At 33.8% G+C, this 19,268-nt stretch overlaps 1 protein-coding gene across 5 annotated transcripts in view; it reads right to left on the reverse strand.

The window, feature by feature from the left end:
* Positions 1-334: 334 nt before the first annotated feature.
* LOC129000244 (H(+)/Cl(-) exchange transporter 7-like) overlaps positions 335-19,268 on the reverse strand; it is a 59,994-nt gene continuing 41,060 nt past the window's right edge. For 3 of the 5 annotated variants that reach the window (XM_054427202.1, XM_054427199.1, XM_054427201.1), the window contains 11 exons: positions 17,226-17,367; positions 17,013-17,106; positions 16,237-16,406; positions 12,757-12,936; positions 11,753-11,965; positions 11,033-11,200; positions 9,946-9,966; positions 9,096-9,182; positions 8,508-8,588; positions 7,607-7,706; positions 335-7,131 (listed from right to left, as the gene is read on the reverse strand). In XM_054427202.1, coding sequence (XP_054283177.1) covers positions 7,611-7,706; positions 8,508-8,588; positions 9,096-9,182; positions 9,946-9,966; positions 11,033-11,200; positions 11,753-11,965; positions 12,757-12,936; positions 16,237-16,406; positions 17,013-17,106; positions 17,226-17,367 — 1,252 coding nt within the window. In that variant the 3' untranslated portion in view covers positions 335-7,131; positions 7,607-7,610. Of the gene's footprint in view, positions 7,132-7,606; positions 7,707-8,507; positions 8,589-9,095; positions 9,183-9,945; positions 10,048-11,032; positions 11,201-11,752; positions 11,966-12,756; positions 12,937-16,236; positions 16,407-17,012; positions 17,107-17,225; positions 17,368-19,268 lie in introns of those variants that run through there. The other 2 variants (XM_054427200.1, XR_008491351.1) reach the window with 2 other exon arrangements.

A 19,268-nucleotide genomic window follows, 5' to 3' on the forward strand; every position in this document is an offset into this window, starting at 1 on the left:
ATATGTCAACAGGGAACATAAAGTCCTTCAGGCCTGGAGTCTCAAACTGAAGGTGGTGCCACAAGAATCGTGAACTACTATATGTGACTGGTATTTGCTACTTCAGACATCCCAAGAACAAAACAACCTGCCCAGAAACGAAAAGATCACGTGGTTCGCGCCGGTAGGAAAGGCTACCCTTCAAACATGCATGGCTCGAAATGGCCCAGGGTTCTTTTGTTTCTGGGATGTCTATAGTAGTTCATTCTTCACTGTGAGGGTAACATGGGTAAATTACATCAACAGCTTTGACAGGATTGTAGGAGGTAAAAATTAAGTGACAAGTAGTTTTGGAAAGACAGATTTATTCTGCGCCATGGCACAGGATCAACAATCGCTCCCTAACTAGTGAACTAACTCACAGATTTATTGTACAGTAATTGTCCTAAACTGAAAATTGACAAAAGTTTACGTGAGCCGTCACATCCCGAGTATTGCTTTACCTCGAGTTACATCATTGACGACATTATTGCTTCCCCGGTAACGGAAACTGAGTAATTACAACTAGATAGTAGGCAACTTAGATAATATATTAAACTTTCATCGGTTGAACAATATAATTTCATTATTCTACGATTTAAATTGCTGAATCACTCAATTTACTATCACATTAAAGTTACAACTTCTTCTGCTGTAGCAGCCAGAAAACAAATATCGTATTTGAACATACAGTACTTAGTTGATACTGAAGTATTGTGGTTAGATTTACTCAATTACGTATGTTGATATCCAAAGCTAGTTAAAAGATGAAAAGATATCCTTAAGCGGTTTTGTTAATAATGTAGCATTTAAAACTCATTCATTACAAAAAAAATACCTTGCTTTTGATAATAGCCATTCTGAACCATAAGGTCACTGAACAACATTAGTACGAATTCTTTAGTTTTTATAATTCCTTCCCTGATGATCTTCTTTTATCTCCTCCCTCCTTAACCATACATACACTCATCTCTACTTTTCCTCATTATGTTGTCCAATAAAGAGTGGTCCGACAGAAACTAAACATTTTAGCTACACTATAAGCTTATTTTAGTTTTGTACTTTGATGCATTGCTAGAACTATTAAATTTAAATAATAAATATGTCATACTGACTGTATTTTTGTATAATTTTATTTCGTGAATCAGGACCTACATTGAATCTTGTAAAGGTATACACACACATTTTGTAACATCAAGTAGAGCCTGTATATTTGAACAGAGTACCGGGACAGAAATTTAGAGAGATCTGCTTTGCCATCAACATGTTGGTTTGGTAGAGTTTATAAAACATTGAGTATGAAACTTACACATAAAACAGTTCCTTGCAAAACAATAAAACCAATTAAATCATTTATGTACAGAATTCTGTATATAAAAATTAATCATACTAAAAATAACTACAGTAAAATTTTAAAAGCGTCAATAAAATACAAACTTGTTTAAAAACATCATAAAAGCGTGTAAAATCGTACAAATGAAATTTTGAACACATTCCTAATTTCATACATTGTTTAAGTTGAAGTTTATGCCTTTATATTAACGACTCGAGGGGAAAAGTTACTTTGAGATTTAATCAATCGACCGTGTTTAACTTTTATCCCTACCTCTACCGCTAACAGTAAAGCTACCCTAGACACTACCCCTAACATTTAAAATTAGTCTGAAGCTAAAAAATCAGAGAATTTAAGACTAGAATAATTGAAGCCAATAAATCTGGAAAACTTAGCACTAAAGTCTCATAAGCCGAGATAGATACCACTATAGAGAAAAATTGCAGTAAAACTAATTTTGGCACGAGGCTAGGCCATTGCCTTTGCGATACTTATCTGAGTCCAAACATGTGTTTATATTTTTTGTGATAATAATTTATTCCATACATATTATTTAATTTTTTCATCCAATTTGAGCCTATTATATTAAGTTAAAGTATAGTGAGAAATCTACACGGGTACTTAATCTTCGTTCAGTAAGAAAAGACATGTTTGGACTAATCACCTAAATACTCTTCAATCAACCATTGAATAAATTTTAAAAATAGAAAAAATACATTGTAAACTTATGTGATTTCACTAGAGTAGCCTTGAACAGAAAGTGCTTAGGAAAATGAACGTCGATAACCTTAACGTTAAAATGGAACGATTTGTGCACCTAACCTAATCTAACAGCGAAAAATCCCTAGGTACCGCGTCTTACGCTAGCGACATTGAATATATTATGGTAACACAGAAAAATGATCACAATATTCAACAATAGCCCAAAGGCGTTGCATTCACTCCCTCACAATTTTTTTGTAAAATTTTATCTTATATAAAAAAATAACAACAAAATCAGTGTACGAGAATATTAGGCCTGTAACTTCCACCGAACTTCCGAAACTTAATCTACATCTAGACTAAACTTAACTTATTGTGTGTAACTGTGATCTTTTTGGCTTACACAGTTGTTGAAATTGTTTAATTTCAAGTAATAGCCAAGGTCGTATAGTTAGATAGAAAAAATGTATGAATAAACATGACACAAATAATTAAAAAAAAACAAAAAAAAAAACACAGTTTGAACACTGAAATGGAGTATGGTACTTTGAGAAAAAAAATCTGAATACATTTACTATGAAATTTAAAACCTAAATCATTTCTAACAAATCAAGAACAAACGTCTTTGCAAACCTAAATCGATCTCAGTTACACATTACAAAAACATACAAATTATTTGGTTACCAAGTCAAAGAAGCTTGCGGTGTTAATATATTTTCTAAAGTTTTGAAGCAGAAAAATACTTCTACAGCATAATATATTAGCCTATTTAAAATATATATCATATAGATTAATACTATGTAGTTAAAATTATACTTTTAACTCACTAAAACTGGAAGACTGAAGGTGCAAATGAGGAAAGTTAGTAAGATTTGGTAGTAAGGGAGGTGCGACTAGAGTAACTAAAGTGCAATCTTCACCTAAACTAAAATATCTAGCCGGTAATCATTCAGTAACTGAAAAAATAAGAACATGCTACAAAAAAGACACATTTCTGCATCTTGGGTTATTTTCTTTGCAAATTTTAGGCCCTTAGTTATTAGGATGTAACAAGTAGAAAGTAGAGAATTGCAGAAGTTTTTAAATTACAGATGTAATATCGTAAAATCTTATTGTTATTAAATTTAGGGAAAATTGATTTGAATGAAAATATGTTTCACAACACATTTTGATTTTTTCAGCACACTTTTCCTCCATGTTAGGCCGGCACTGCCAGCTATAGCATTCACATATTCACCGTGCATTGTAGTGTTCACTTCATGCATTAATGGAAATATCTGTCGAGTTGTTATATATGTGTCTTACTGAAGGATGTCAAACAATGGAGAATCTACTAAAAATTAATTTAAAATTGCAAAAGAAAATTCATACTCCAATTTGTACAGAAACATTATGCAAATTACGTTAAAGTTTTTCTGAGTAACTTAGTTCTGAAGAATTACCTGCTGGAAAACAAGGTACATATTGGCACAATATCGTACTGGAAGAGAGGAAAGAGCATACCAAAGTGACACGGTTTAATGGAAGAGGAGTATCACAAGATGAATAAGATTTTAAAATGTTTTTCATCATTGAAATCAAATGAAGTGGAAGGCCTCTTTTTTAGGAAAAATGTAAAAAACAAGTCAAGAGAATTTAAGATCTTATGAGGTACTATTACAGTTACATTTTTAGTAAAAGCAATTAATTAAATTGCAGCTCTTTACTTATTAGCGATCAATAAGCAAAAATCTGTAAAAAACTTGAGAAAAACCCATTTAAAGACAAAATATATTAAGGCCGAGCATCTTTGAACCATGAAACTTATAAAAGAACAATGCTTCTTACATTCTCAAAATGACGACATTGAAAGGTAACAATTAAACGCTATAGCTTCCTGAACTAATTAATTCAAACAATAGATCACCTTATCTTTCATGCGATGCTAAGGTACATTAATAACATTTACAGTCACTAATGTTTAACTAAATATTAAAATTGAGCACAACACAACTTTTGATTTATACAAAAGGCAAAATGATTCTAAAGGGAAATTTAAAACTAAACATCTAAAAATGACGATGTCTTTGTTGCAATCGAAACTCGCATACGTCAAAAATTATTTAGGCTCATCAAATATGTTATCACCGTTAAGTATTGACTAATAATAAAAACACTTGAAAATGAACTTTGGCACATTTATGTCTTTATGCAAGATTTTTCATGCTAAATTCGAAGCTTTTAATTTACCTCCCTACAGTTACAACGTCAATAGAATCAAAATAATCTTTCAAGATTAATCACAGCTGGCGAGTGTAACCCGATCACAACCTGCTTTTTAACGATCGCAAGAAAAACATTTTGTAACAAATGGGACCTAAAACATAACGATCGAAACAAAATTTATAAACAGTGAGCTTGCCGCAATAGAAGGCTGGTTGGTCCTCAAAAAAAACACTAGCTATAGGCACAGTCAGTTGGCGGGATCTACGACCAGGGTTGCCGACCTTGTTAACCAAACTGTCTGCTTATTTATTGTTAATGGAATGGTCTGAAATGATTCTATCCATCACGGTTGGCAGCCCTGGTCCAATGTGCTCTGACCAAGCCAGTGATCCCACTTGAAAAAAATACTTAAAATTTACTTTTCTAAGAGTTATTAACAGCTCTACGTACATAAAGTCCTTCAAAATACTTTTATATAATAGTTTAATACATGTGATATTTATATATCCATCACTACAACTGTACATGAAGATTCTTCATCTAGAAATCAATGTGAGCACAAAAAAATAAAATTCGCTAGCCTACTATACGAATAGATAACAATTACATAGTTCTCTAGATTCTTAAAACTAACCGATAACATTTCATATAAGAAACACATTTCCAACAGAAACAACTTATATTCTTAGAGTAACTTTTAAAGTAACAACTTCTTACAATAAAATATAGAGTGGTAACTTAAGTTTATGAAGATTTAAGACTGCAACGTAATATATTGGAACAGCACATTTTAAAAGCTTTGTTTCTCATCAGCTTTGAAGTTAATATTTATTAAAAGATTTTTGTAAACGTAATTTACATAGTTAAAATAAAACAAATTGATGGATTTTTCCTATTGAGAGAATATTAAAAAAAGATAAATAAAAATTAACGTTATAATAAAAATGTGAGACTTTTACATTGAATGCCTACAGTAATAATTGAATACAATATAATTTAGCAGTAATTCTTCATAAACTAACACAAAATCAACAGACTTTCATTAAATAACACAATACTCAACAAGTTTACAGGTAGTGTTTAACACCATAGTACCTCTGACACGATAACTTTGGAACATAAAAACATCCAACATCGTAAATAAACTTCACATTCACAGACAGTCAATATCTATCAGTTTTAACAGAAGCGTAAGTGGGGTCAAGTACCCTCTTTGGGCGACTAAGTACATGTACGGTAACTATATGTTTTCTTATATACAATGTTTATGATTTAATCTCAACCCGACTCGCCAATATCATCGGTTATGTTTCATCGATTGAAATGTTTCAAAACAGGATGTAAAGTTTTAAACACAGACAGAAACATCCAATTTTAAGAGTAGTTGAATTAACCATAATATTTTAGATCCTCTTTTTACATCATCATCTCACTAAATAATTTTCTTCCTCCCGTAAGATGTAGAAATTGTGAACATTATTTACTTTCTAGTACTCAAAATAAGTAAGTCTTCATTGTATGATTCACTTGCGGTAAAACAAAACATTTGAATTTTGTATGATTACAAAAAAGAGGAGAATAGGAGTATTTCAATTCAATTGATGTTTTCCGTGGCGAGGCGGGTGACCTCTCACTATCCGGAAAGACGAGTCAAGACGCTGCGTGGCTGAGCGGACATGCCACTTTTATTTTGATGATGGATTTTTTTATCCATTTTAAAGAATTTTTAAGAATAACAGTTACTGAATGTTTTTTTTTCTCTATCATAAAGTATTTTAAAATCAGTATTATTAAGCTCTAAATAGGCAATAAGTAAATAAGTTTTCAGCTGAACCAATATTCTGACAGTTGGCGCTACTGTTAACATCGTAGGTATCAGTTAGACCTCCTGCTCAGCCACGAGCTCAGGCAGTGATGACAAGTGGCTTGACATTCGCAAGACTCACGACCCCCGCCTTGTTGAACTTGTCATGTAAGCGATTAAAAGTCTACATAGGATCATGAAGAACAAAGTTTAAGTGTGAAATCGAAGCTAACAAAACTTACCAAAACAGACTTTAACAAGCAAAATTTGAGCACAAAACTTGGTAGAACTGAATTAGTTAAAACTGTAAACCCTGTAGATCTGAAATAGCGATATCTAATTCATCTAGATTACTTTACAACCGTTTGTCTGTCACTGGGTGGATACTCAGAGCTGGGGTCCGACCAAACACAGATGGAGAATAACCACTCAGTTGCCAAGGAATGTGGCTGAACAGCTGTTCAAAATAACATAAACTAAAAAATATATTTAACAGCTCTAAACAAAGCTAATGTTCATAACATTTGGGTTTTATGAAACGTCAGACCAAGTTCTAGACCAACAAAAATATATTTTATTCTTAAACTAAGGAGCTATTTCCGGGTAAGAGCGTAATTTGAGAAAAAGGTTAAACTAAAGATTAATCTTTTTATCTTTAGATGGCAACAAATAAAAGGAACCTCTTTCCAATGTGGTAATACTAATTTACCATAACTAACTTATCTGTAACAGCTCCATATTTAGTTTGTTTATCCATTATTTTGCGATAGAAACATTCTGAACATTTTGAATGCAGATTGTGTAGGTTAAAAAAAAATTACTTTGCATTAAAAAGAAGCAATGGCTGATTGCTAGAAGCAAAAAAAGGACTGCAAAAAAAGATAATTTGACTGGCAGGTCACTGTTCTATGGGAGCCGCGCGTCGTCTACCGTCTACTGCTTGTATTGCTGAGCTACGGATCCACTCGGAGCTACATCTCGTCCGACTGTTGGCTATCCAGACTGAACGAAGCCCGACGTCGTTCCCTGAACGACAAACAGTTGTCGGGAGGAGCTCCGATGTGCAGCCCTGAAACATACAGTGGAGATAAAGGTGCTTCTTGCGTAAAAGAAATAAACGGTATCAGCAATCCGTTGGCTATTTAGGATGTCTACTTCTTCCCAGTCAACTACTAACATTTGGGTCTGATCTGAGATTCAACTATAATTAACTTGTGCCTTTTCTGCCAAAACATGGCCAGCAAAATCAGTGTTTAATTGCTCATCTTCCCTGGTCCTGTAGTTGTCATTTAGTTGACTGACAGTGACAACGGCCGCTCATGTTCAAAAACGCAAATTTGTATAACAATTTTAAGATTTTAGTGGAAACTGTTTTAAAATTAATCATAAGTTTTACGGCTGATTCAAAATAGAGTAAACGGCAGTGAGGATTGGTTTTCGCTGAATATTCTAGCAAACACAAACTACATTTGAATTTAAGAATCAACTATTAAAAATTCATAATCAAATTTGAGATTGAAAATTCTAGGAATTGAACAACATACCTTGTCATACTCTTACTCTAAGCTCCTTGAGGCCCATGGTGCCAGCGTGGCGCCATGTACGGTACCTGGCCAGGTCCTTCCTGGTCACCATGCCTACCACCTGCAAAACAAACACACAGTTTATACAATTCACTACTGGGATGCCACTCACGAGTCAAACCTTATATAGTGCTCACTAGAGATGGGAAATACCGTTACTTTTCAGTAATAGTCAGGAACGTTCCTTAGTTTCTTTGGTAATAGGTGAAATAACACTATTATTTTTCTCACCTATTATTTCCCCTTCCAGCGTTATTTCACTTGTTCGGGTACTACGACGTTATAAAAATAATATTATTCTCAGCAAACTATTGCCAAGCGTTTACTATTAATTAACAGGATTACACGGTCAGCGTTATTTAACTTGTTTCAGTAATAATGTTATTTATCCTATTACGTTATATAAGACCCACCACTAGGGCTCACATAATAACCAGAAGGTTGCCAGTTTGATCACGAGAGGTCAGCAGCTTTTTGATGGTTGAAAATTGGACCCAGCTGTTTTTGATCATTTGGCTATAATAAGTGGTCCTGGCAAACAAACTGGCTGATAATAATCAAATATGTCGTTTCATTCATCGTAAAGTAAACTCATCATTCACACATCTTCACCTTAAATGCACCCTAGTCCCTAGTGTGTCGAAGGGAATCTAACATTTTTTTAGATCAATTATACACATTTTATAACGATAGCTCTGACAATCAATGAGCGAATGAGAATTACAGGGGGAATTGAAGACATAAAATTGTTATTACCATTGTACTTTGAAATATTTATTAAATATAATTTTACTTATAGTCTACTAAAATACACCAAAATACTTGGTTCTGAAATGTACTAATGTAGGTAAGATATACTGACCTCATTAATATCATTCACTACGACGATATGTCTCAGCCCTAGGCCTCGAAACAATCGGAATATTCTCGGCAGTGAGGCGTTCTGAAACATGAAAGAAGTTACTTAAATGTTAAATGCCATTTAAAACCTCAATCCCCTTTAATACCCACTTATCCTTGTGGTGATCCAAAGAAAGTGAAGATGTATAACATTTTATGTCACAAAAATGGCAGTAGCGACTGCTGCGATAGAGGAACGAAAAAAAACAAATGCTTAAACACAGCAAAACTAGCATATGTCAATTTATATTCATATTTGTATTGATAAACAGTAAAAACAGCTGATTTCAATTATAGAAATAAATTGTAAACAAACACTAGCGTGCACAGTGGGCAAATGGAGAACTGATTGAGGGAAAGGGAAAGTTAATTTAGATAAAGGGAAGATCAGCTGATTGTTTTCCCTTGATCTAAATCAGAGCTTGGGAAACAATTACTTTCTTTCATATCAGCTGTTATCGATATAGCTATTTTTTGTACGGGGTGATTTAGAAATGTAGGCTTTTGTGATGAACAATAAAAAATACAAATTGTAATTGAGTTTACTCACATATTTGACAGTGTAGGGCGAAGGGTTCATGTAGGGTCGAAGGTCCAGCATCAGGTCATACTCCGCCTCCGAGATCTTCACGTCGTTCTGTGAGAGAATAAGTTTACTAAAAGTTAAACTACGATAGACTACAGTAGTATAGTAGATGTAGAACTATATACAAACATTCCAAGTCATCATATCGCAATAGTTCATAATGTAAATTGATTTCAGAAGCGTGTTCATAATTTAAATTGATTTCAGGAAAAAAAATTCAACAAAACATATAAAAATGTACTTTTGCAGACACCACACATCGCAAAAAAATTGGTGGAATTAAAAACAAGCTATATTGAAATTATTATACAGTACTGATTTTTACATTTTCAGCAAAAAATGACAAAAATAATGATTTTCACGGATCACTGGTGTCCTTCCTAACACCTGGTTGTAATAAAAAATAAATAAATCACAATAAATGAGAATTTATGTAGGTAAATACAAAAAAAATTTATGGGTTTTAAAGATTTTTCAAACAATTTTTCCATAAATTTAAGGGTTTTGAAGTTTTTTAATGAATGTTCTTTTTAACTGGTTAAACCCTAACTTGGAAATGGAACGTCAACTTCTCCCCAGCTAAAGTTAAGGCTTAAGAAGCGATTATGATTATAAATCTCTAAAATATAAGCCGGTATTTTGAATTTTAGTAATCACATACTCAAAATTAAGGAAGTTTTGTGAGATTGTAAATATAATATACTGTACAATAATAAATCAAAACAAATACCTATGGCATCAGTGGTTAAATGTCTATTCTACACTAAAATTGCTTAAAAATAAACTGTATCGAAAAATATTAAAAAGTTCTTACGTCAATCCATCCACCATGCAGCTTTAAAAACAGCAAAAATTAGCACAAATAGTTCATGCTGGTTCGGCTGCACAATGATAGGGTCTAGCCCCGATATCCTTGCTGGAAACATCAAATTAGTTAACATGGAAACTAATACTAGGAAAAATGTTAGGGGGAGCTTGAAATCCTCACAAAAACATAGTCATACTATTAACTACTGTAGTTCACCTGATTAATTAAGACTGTTTATAGAGATGATAAGCCTGGCTGATTTCTCAAGCGTACAACTTCATGTTTGGGAAATTAATAACACACCAACAGAATAAACTTAATGTTGTTAAAGTTTCTTTTATTGTTATGATTCATAATGATTTGGTTTAATCGTGGAGAAATCTCTTTTTGTAAAAGGTTTAGAATAAAATTGGTGTATCAATCGGTGCTGTTAGAGTTTGTTAAACTGAATTATGATGCAACTGATACTAATAAAACTATACATGCACAAATGGAAATAAATGCTAGGCCCAACATAAAAAGAATGTTTTAGGCGTTATAGTTTTAATGGAGGGTATGAGTTATGACGAGCTCCTGGTCGGATAACATTTAGACCGGATAAACCAACCTATTACTAAAACGATAATTTGGATATCCGAGTAGTCATCCTGCTAAAAATGTATATTAACAGTAAAAAGATAAACCGTGAGAACGCTCAAATCATGGAGACTACGTGTACAGCTGAGGAAAATATTTTTTGTATCGATCCCGGGAAATGACCAGATAAACCGAGGACTGGAATTTCCGAGGAACGATATTAGGAGTTCTACTTTAATGCAATATTTTGTTTGTTAGCATTTTGTTTTTACAATGTAACTTACAAGAATGAGTTGACATAATTGTTGTGGTGTCAAAACCACTTACCATAATCATGACGGCTTTTATACATACCTCTTGCTCAAACTCTAATTTTAAAAAGAGTTTTTGCATTATAAGGGAATCCAAATAAACAACACCGTCAAAAGTCCCAAACTTAGGTGATGACATTGGAAAATTCAGTAAAATTAAACAAAGTTTTAATTTGAAGGTTTTCACAGAGGGTTTTTGTACTCACCTCAACATGCTGGTTCTGTGCGTAAGCATCTCGGAACATCCGTAGTTTCTTCCGCAGCTCGTCACTGGTCGATGGCGGAGTCTCGTTGAAACATTTGTTGCGCAACAGGACGATTAGCTGAGAGCGAAGAATGAGTCCTTTCAGTCGTCCGACTGACTTGAGCACTCCCTGTTATGCAATAATAACAATAAAGACCTACTCCCCCAGAAAAAAAAAACTGGTTAATGGTAATTAGGAACTTTGAAAAAAAAACAATTATCTACACTCACAGCGGTTTGAATTTGGCTGATTGATTTAAAAAAGTAAAATATATGATTGAATCTTAAATATTGTTTAGGAATAAATAAATATTCATGCATTCTAATTTTAACTCAGGTGATATTGAACACCAGAAAATTAAGAACATTATTTTCTTGAAAAGTAATAATTATCTGAATTTAAACTGGTATTTAAAATATTATTTTAATAATTTGGGAAAACCAGGGTAGGAATCAAAGGAAACAAAAGTGAACATGGGAGATGTTATTTATATCACTCTAATCGAAGTCGGGAGATTATCATCCTCTAGTCCTTCTTCTATTAGTATCCTTCAGCATTATTATTTGTTAAATAGGTTGAAACTTCAAATGTTCCCTCTAATACTCTAAAAATGAATTTATGGCTAGAGTCTTGGAAGTCTCCCCTCAATCAAGCCCTCCACATAATTGTTTAATCAGTCACCTGACTAGATGTATGTGCACTGTCCACAATGGGGAAGCCGTTGTGGGGAACATTCTCCAGAATGTCGATTAGTCGTCCGACGCGGACCTTGGCAGGGAAGACGACGGCGGGGGCAGACATCACCTCCGTAGCCTTGATGTCAGCTGAAAGAGGCGGGGGAGCAGAGGGCAGCAGCGGAACTCCCAACAGGTAGATCTGCATCTCATACACACCCTGCAGAGACGAGAGATAACAATATTACTTACACAAAGTACGGTACATCTCATTTCCAGCATACCTTTTACACTCAACTCTCACCCTAAAACGATGATTTATTCAGTATTTGATTGTTGCTAGTGATGTGTCTGTCCAAATATTTCAATTTGCAATTTGATTGGCTGACTTCAAGAACAGAATCTTATATTTAGTTACACTGTTTGTCCACATTACCACAACCCGTTTGTTACAAGTAGTAAATGTAATGAAATCTAAAAAGAAATAGTCAAGTCCCTTAGATTTTCTGTAAATTCATGATTCTTTTAAGTTCTAATAATTTAAGGACATTTCGAGATAGGAATCTAGCGACATAATAGTGATAGCAGGAAATAATCACAAGGTAGCTTGGTTGCTGTCATCATAACAAATGCCTTCAGATGATGCCATGGTTGGGTGATCGATGATACTGTTATTCTGACAATAAATTATAAGTTTTAGACTTTATACAAATAGTATTTAAGATAATATTTTATGAATATTTTATTCTGATTCGAGAACTGAAACTCAACTTACAGTGGAACCTCAATAACAAGACCCTTAATAACAAGTCACCATTGAAAAGAAGTGCATTTTGAAATCTCCTTGAAATTATCTAACCCCTAATCACTTGTTATTGCAAACCTCGATATATTAGTCAACCTTGATAACAAGTCTCATTCATTAATCCCCACAAATCTTGTTAACGAGTTTCTACTGTAATAGGTTTCAGTTTGGAGATTCCTAGTCACTAGAGTAATGTGACTACTTACCTCAGTGAACAGATCTCCCACCCACTTGGTGGTGATGAGGGTCAACATGAGAGGCAGACCGAAGGTGATGTTGCCCGTGGCTTCAATCATCATCACAGTCAGTGAGATAGAGATACGCGAGATGCCACCGAGATGAGCCGCCGCGCCTATCACTGCGTACTTGGCTGGCTCCGCCCATGCCTGCCAACACCACAACAACACTGTCAAGGATTAATGGATACTGAGTGGAACTGTGTAGGAACACACAGAGAACTCAGCAGAAAGTAAATGTCAAAACTAAAGAAAATATATATTCCAACAAGAACTGGTTAAAAAGGACAAAAAAAAATTTTACAGGGTGATTAAATCTCAAACCAACAATGTAAAATAAACAATTACCAGATTATAACCCAACTATGGACTGAACTGCTCATAATAAAAAATTAGTTATGAAGGACAAATAAAAAATCACAATCAAAAATTCTACCACTGAATTTACTATTGTACTAAATCATCCAGATTAATGCAATAGTAATAGTATATTACCATTTTTAGAGATAATTTAAATGATCAATCATATTTAGGATGACAGAGAAAAGTAAATCTATTTTATTTTTTTTACCTGTCTAACAAAGTTAACATATACGGTTAAACAACCATTTACTTGTACCCACATAAACTAAAAAAAAAATTTTTATTCATGAAAATAACCGATGTTTTGTAATACTCTGACAACATGTCAAGATATACATAATACCCCCGCTGCAGCAAACCTGCCGACTAAGCGAATTTCCATTTGTCTTAATTGATTTTCCATAAAATATATTTTAATAACATTAAGTTAAACGAGTACCTAGGTTTGCTGCTACAAGGAAACTAATAAAGTGTGTTTTTTTGTAAAATATTGATAGCTTAGTACAAAATAAATAAATTTGATCAAAATACAAAATATATCCATAAACAAGCAAACTACAACATTTGACAATATTCTCCATAAGAATACATGGGAATTTTAAATTTACATTTTTTTTAATTTTCTCCGTTACTAACAATCGAACAAAAATACTTTTATATACTAAACTATTTGTTTTTTTAAGCTCTTTAAAAAGGTCTAAAGAGAAATTGGGAAATTTTGTGTTTTGAGGGTCAAAAGTGAGAAAACCCAATTATTACCCCATAAAACCCCCCGTAAAGCCCCGTTCCCATGGTCCGATCATGCTGGTTTGCGAACTCATTCAAGTTTATCCCGTTTTACACCTTTAAACCAAATTTCATTAAAATCGGACAAAAATTACTCAAGTTATCGCGTTCACGGACGTATATCTATATATATATATACACACAAGTCTATATATATATAAATATATAAAAATTTGAACAAATGGTGTTTTTGGCCTCTGGGGACATCAAAATGAAAAAGTAAATCGGTCCCGGGTCTAGGTCTTACCGTGCCACCTACGGTAATAGCTACTTCCCTATAGGGAAATTCGCTAAAAGAATGAATGCTGACCAGGAAGTGTTAAATCAATGATCACAAAAAAGTGTTTCTTACATTATTATATTAATATATAAGAAAGTTCACACAAGTGAAAATCTAAACCTAAATCACAGTAGTGTAGCTATAGACTAAGGATACTGAAATTGATTTTTCATTGATATTGTTCGTCTGTGATTATTTTGCGTCCTAAAACTCCTCCATAGTGTGGGCCTACTGATGTTTACTATTACTTTCTTAATATCAAATTGTGTTCTTACAATCACTCTGTACTATAGAAGAAACAAAACTTTTCAATCAAGGCATGAGTTCTATCAGGTGATATTTGTTATACTATACAGTAAGAATACCTGTAAAAAGCCAATTCAGTCATGAAAAAAGACCAAACCATGATAATTGATTCCTCAATTTCTTGGGGCGGAATACCAAAATTTAAACAACAACAGGTATTGGAAGAGCAATGAAACGTCTATCTCAGTATCCACAGTGAATTTTGGGAATGGACAAGGTGAATGATACACTAACTACACTATCAGTGCTTAACTAAACAATGTTGACATTTTTTGGACAATGTTGTCTATGGGTTAGACATCTAGGGGAAGGTGGCAAGTTGTTCCCAGATTTAAAAATAAAAATTGAATATCGATCCAGATATTCTGGATAAAAAATGTGTTTGATTTTTTGACAATGGGAGATAGATCACAAATGATATTGTTTATATGCTGATAACGTAAAAATCTGCAGACGCTTTTGTTATTTCCACTTACAGAAAAATTTTACGCCTCAAGTGTTTTTAAACATTAACCTTAAAAGAAAAATTACTTTTCAGTACCCAATGTTTAGTTGACTACATTTTAAAACTTCTCATAACAAAAACATCTTTTTGGGTACCCATTACAGATTCGCCTTTATGTCAAGCTATGCAATGACCACTAAAACTAAAACACTGAAGGAGGTAAAGCTAGTAAAAGCAGTGAACGCGTGGCCATTGTCTGTGAGGCCGAGCATTACACTGGCAATTAATCAACCTAGAGTGAAGTTGATTAATCAACAAATGATTGGTTTATTGATGATACCGTGAGTCAAACACTGCAGAGACTCCCAGGAGTGACCTGTACATGATGGAAGAATGGTAGAGTAAGAAATTAGTAAACGATAAACCAATAGCACAGCAATCTTGTGTACTCAAAGGTAACAAGCTAAACAATGTAAATACAACCATAATGAATGAATTTCTGCAAAATAAACATTGATTGAAAACATGTCCAACATATTTGATTTTTAAACATTGTTTACATTTCATTCAAACTTTCTCCTTCCACTTCACCAACTGCAAATCTTGACAAGATTTAAACATCAATCCACGAATACTTGAACAGAGCCGGTATGGATCATAAACATAAACAAATGACGTTGCTGGAAAGTAAACATTATTTTTATTTCTTAAATGGAACTGTCCAAATCATATGTTAATGCTATTAGTATAGGATTTGGGCCAGCAACTTCATTTGTTTATGTATGATCCATACCGGTTCTGTCCAAGTATTCATGCATCAATCAATATTCTATTTCTTTAAAGTAATATTAATTAAGGTTAGGGAGCTTAGGCCGGAAGCAAGAAGAATCACAGCAGAAGCAGACTTCAGGGGCAATGAACTTAGTATTTAAGGTCAAAAATGTTAAACTCATAAGTTTTGGAATTTTCCTTGTTCTAATTGCCTTTTTATTGCCAAAATTTAAATGATGGAACCTTGGGATATTGAAGGGATTGTGGAGGCCATCTGTTAATTTTTACCCATGAGAAATTTACCATGTCTTGGGACATTATCATGTTACAGCAAACGTGGTATATGATCATCATTGCGATGCGATCACATTAAAATCTGGATTATTGAATTTATAATCACAAAATATCATGAGTTAACATTTCCTCGGAAAGGAGTTATTCAAAATATTCTTCCTGTATATAATTTCAAGTACAAGGGAAAGGTGTAAACGTCACTCACCGATTCTGGGAAGCAGTTCTGTATGCCGATGCCTATGAGTCGACCCCAGGCCGCACCAGAGAGCAGCGCAGGCACGAACACGCCTGCGGACACGCTCAGGCCTGTCGTCACCACTGACATCATGAAGTACAAGACAAAGAACACTATCAGCGGCACCACGTTGTAGGACCCTGGAAACAGAGGTTAATGTGATGTACAGTTGTAAAAGCATTATTAATCTAAGATAAGTTTGAACTAAATTTCAAAGTATTTTTTTTTTATTTATTTTTTTTTTTAAGAGGTTGGCGGCCTCTTTTAACCTTGCATTTGCCCGTCCACATAGACTAAGCGCCCGTGCGTGGATCGTTTACAGCAAAGCAAGGAGTGAGCCGGTACAGTACAAAGGTGAACTGTACTGATAAATGTCAGTGGCAGTGACCAAGATCCAAACCCACGACATCGCTGCCTTGGGCCCGAAGTCAACGACGCTACTGACTGAGCCACTGACTCACTCAGTGTGGGGGAAATATTTTAGATATTTATGGGTAAAAATCAAGTGGAGATTGGACCGAAGGAGAGTGTCCATCCTTTATATTCTAAGACACTAAGCTCAAACCAAAATAGTTTTGCACATTACTTCAGGCTAGTCAATATCATATCAATATCAGCCAAAGCGATTGGTGATTTGTGGTTTTAACCTGGGACGTTGGGTATTGAAGCACATAACTATGCCAGCTCGCTCCCCCATAGAATTTTTATTAAATGGTATAGAATGAATAGTCTGCAAAAATTGTCACCTTTAGGATCGTGAAAGAGTGAGCGGAGTGTGTCTTCAGCTCGCTGGAACCAGAAGGAGCTCAACTCGTTATACGTCCCCTTCGGACAGAACACCTGTGAAATGAGCCAGAATAAATTACAAAACATTGGCTGTGTCCCTTGCGTAATCAAACTGACTACCACTTGAAACTGTACAAAGTGAATAACTTCTTACAAGACAAAACCTGACGCACCTGCACTGCGAATTTGAGGCTCTCCTCCGTGTCCTCATGGCAGTAGTCGTCCAGGAAGTATATAGAGGCGGCACCAGCGGACGCAGTGAGGAACGCCACCAGCATCGCTTCACACAGCTTAAGGTAGCGCACCTTGATGTACCTACAGCACACGTTCACCTCAGAAACTATCAATAAAATGCAATCCAACCTCATGATCACACGTCAAATGTGTAAAAGCTTATATGTAAATAATGTTGCCAATGTTAGTATTGTATTTATGAATTGTGTGCGGGATTGGGTTATGTTCACGGGGGATCATTCAAACTCCTTGAAATATGATTTAGGCTAATAACTTTAGTGTAATTGAAAAAAAATGTTACTCTACATGAAGGATCAGAGAGCAAGAGTTAAATAAAAATAAACATAGAGTAAATTAAAATTGTATTAAATAAATAGTAGTAAATAGATTCAAACATATATATATATATATATATATATATATATATATTATAATTTTTTCCCAACACATAAACTATTAATTTCATTGACTGATTTTGCATGAATTGCCTTTACACTGGATTTGATAATTATCGAAATTTACCATATAAAGATGGAAGCTGTGATTTTAGAGGCACTGTGAAAATTGCTAAACAAAACCAGTAATTGTGTAAGCTAAATATTTGTAGTAAGCCATAAGTACTAACAACTACAAAGTTTGGATGAATAGAAAATACAGTAGAAATTACAACATGCAATTATAGAAGATAAATTGCAGTTTCAGCTAGGTAAAAATGGCAAATATTTCAGCATATTATTTGTGATGGATCAACTATGTCAAACTGTTTCATATTTTACACAAAAAGTAATTCAATATGAATATGTGCTTTAGAACAATTTGAAATTGAAGGTAGGGCACTGCTGGTTCTAATGGGTTATTGGGGAAATCTTACTTTGTATAATTTCAATTTTACTGGTGCGCAAATGTTTACTTCAACTGTGCTAAAAATGGTATGTGATTTTTATATGTGTACGAGTAATTTGAATATTTAAAATGAGTGGGTTGGCACGAGATGACTTTTGGCTTGACTAAATGAAATTATCAACAAATACCGTCACACTCTTGAAGCAATAGATGTACATATTTTACCATAACCGTTTGTATTAAAATTTTTAAATCATAATGGTTGATTTTAAAATGGTAAAATATTTATGGCACTGCCTTACGAGCATCTTAAAAGACTATGATTGGGACTTTCAACCCCCTATAAAGGGTTTAATTACGGTAATTAATTCCAAAATCGCAAAGTATGAACGTATACAATGTACATTACTTCAATTTTTATCATTATTCTAATTAAGGTATGTATATTTGATTTATCAAACCAAACTTTTTGAGAGTTGCTTGGAAGTTTTGAAAAACACCTAGTACTAACAACTATTCGTCAGTTCATCAGTTCTAATTATATAAGAGTTGAGAGGTTCAAAGAGAAAAATACCCCCGCCGCAGCAAACCTGCCGTCTTAGCGAATTTCCATTTGGCCGAATTGATTTTCAATTGATCTATTTAAATAACATTAGGTTTAACGAGTACCTAGGTTTGCTGCTACAAGGAAACTAATAAAGTAGTGTGTTTTTAGTAAAATATTGATAGCTTACTATAAAATAAATAAATTTGCCAAGTTTGATCAAAATATATCCATAAACAAGCAAACTACAACATTTTATAATATTCTCCATAAGAATAACATGGGAATTTTAAATTTATCATTTTTTTAGTTTTCTCCGTAACCAATAACCGTACAAAAACACTTTGATATACTGAATTGTTTGTTTTTTTAAGCTCTTTAAGAAGGTTTAGAGAAAAATTGGGAAATTTTGTGTTTTGAGGGTAAGAAGTGAGAAAAACCAATTTTTACCCCATAAAACCCCCCATTAAACCCTGTTCCCATGGTCCGATCATGCTGGATCGCGAACTCATTCAAGTTTATCCCGCCTTACACCTTCAAACCAAATTTCATCAAAATCGGATAAAAATTACTCAAGTTATCGTGTTCACGGACA

The sequence above is a fragment of the Macrosteles quadrilineatus genome, unplaced genomic scaffold (assembly GCF_028750875.1).
Source record: "Macrosteles quadrilineatus isolate MER2022 unplaced genomic scaffold, UCM_ALF_1.0 Scaffold_8__2_contigs__length_117827958, whole genome shotgun sequence".
NCBI lineage: Eukaryota > Metazoa > Arthropoda > Insecta > Hemiptera > Cicadellidae > Macrosteles > Macrosteles quadrilineatus.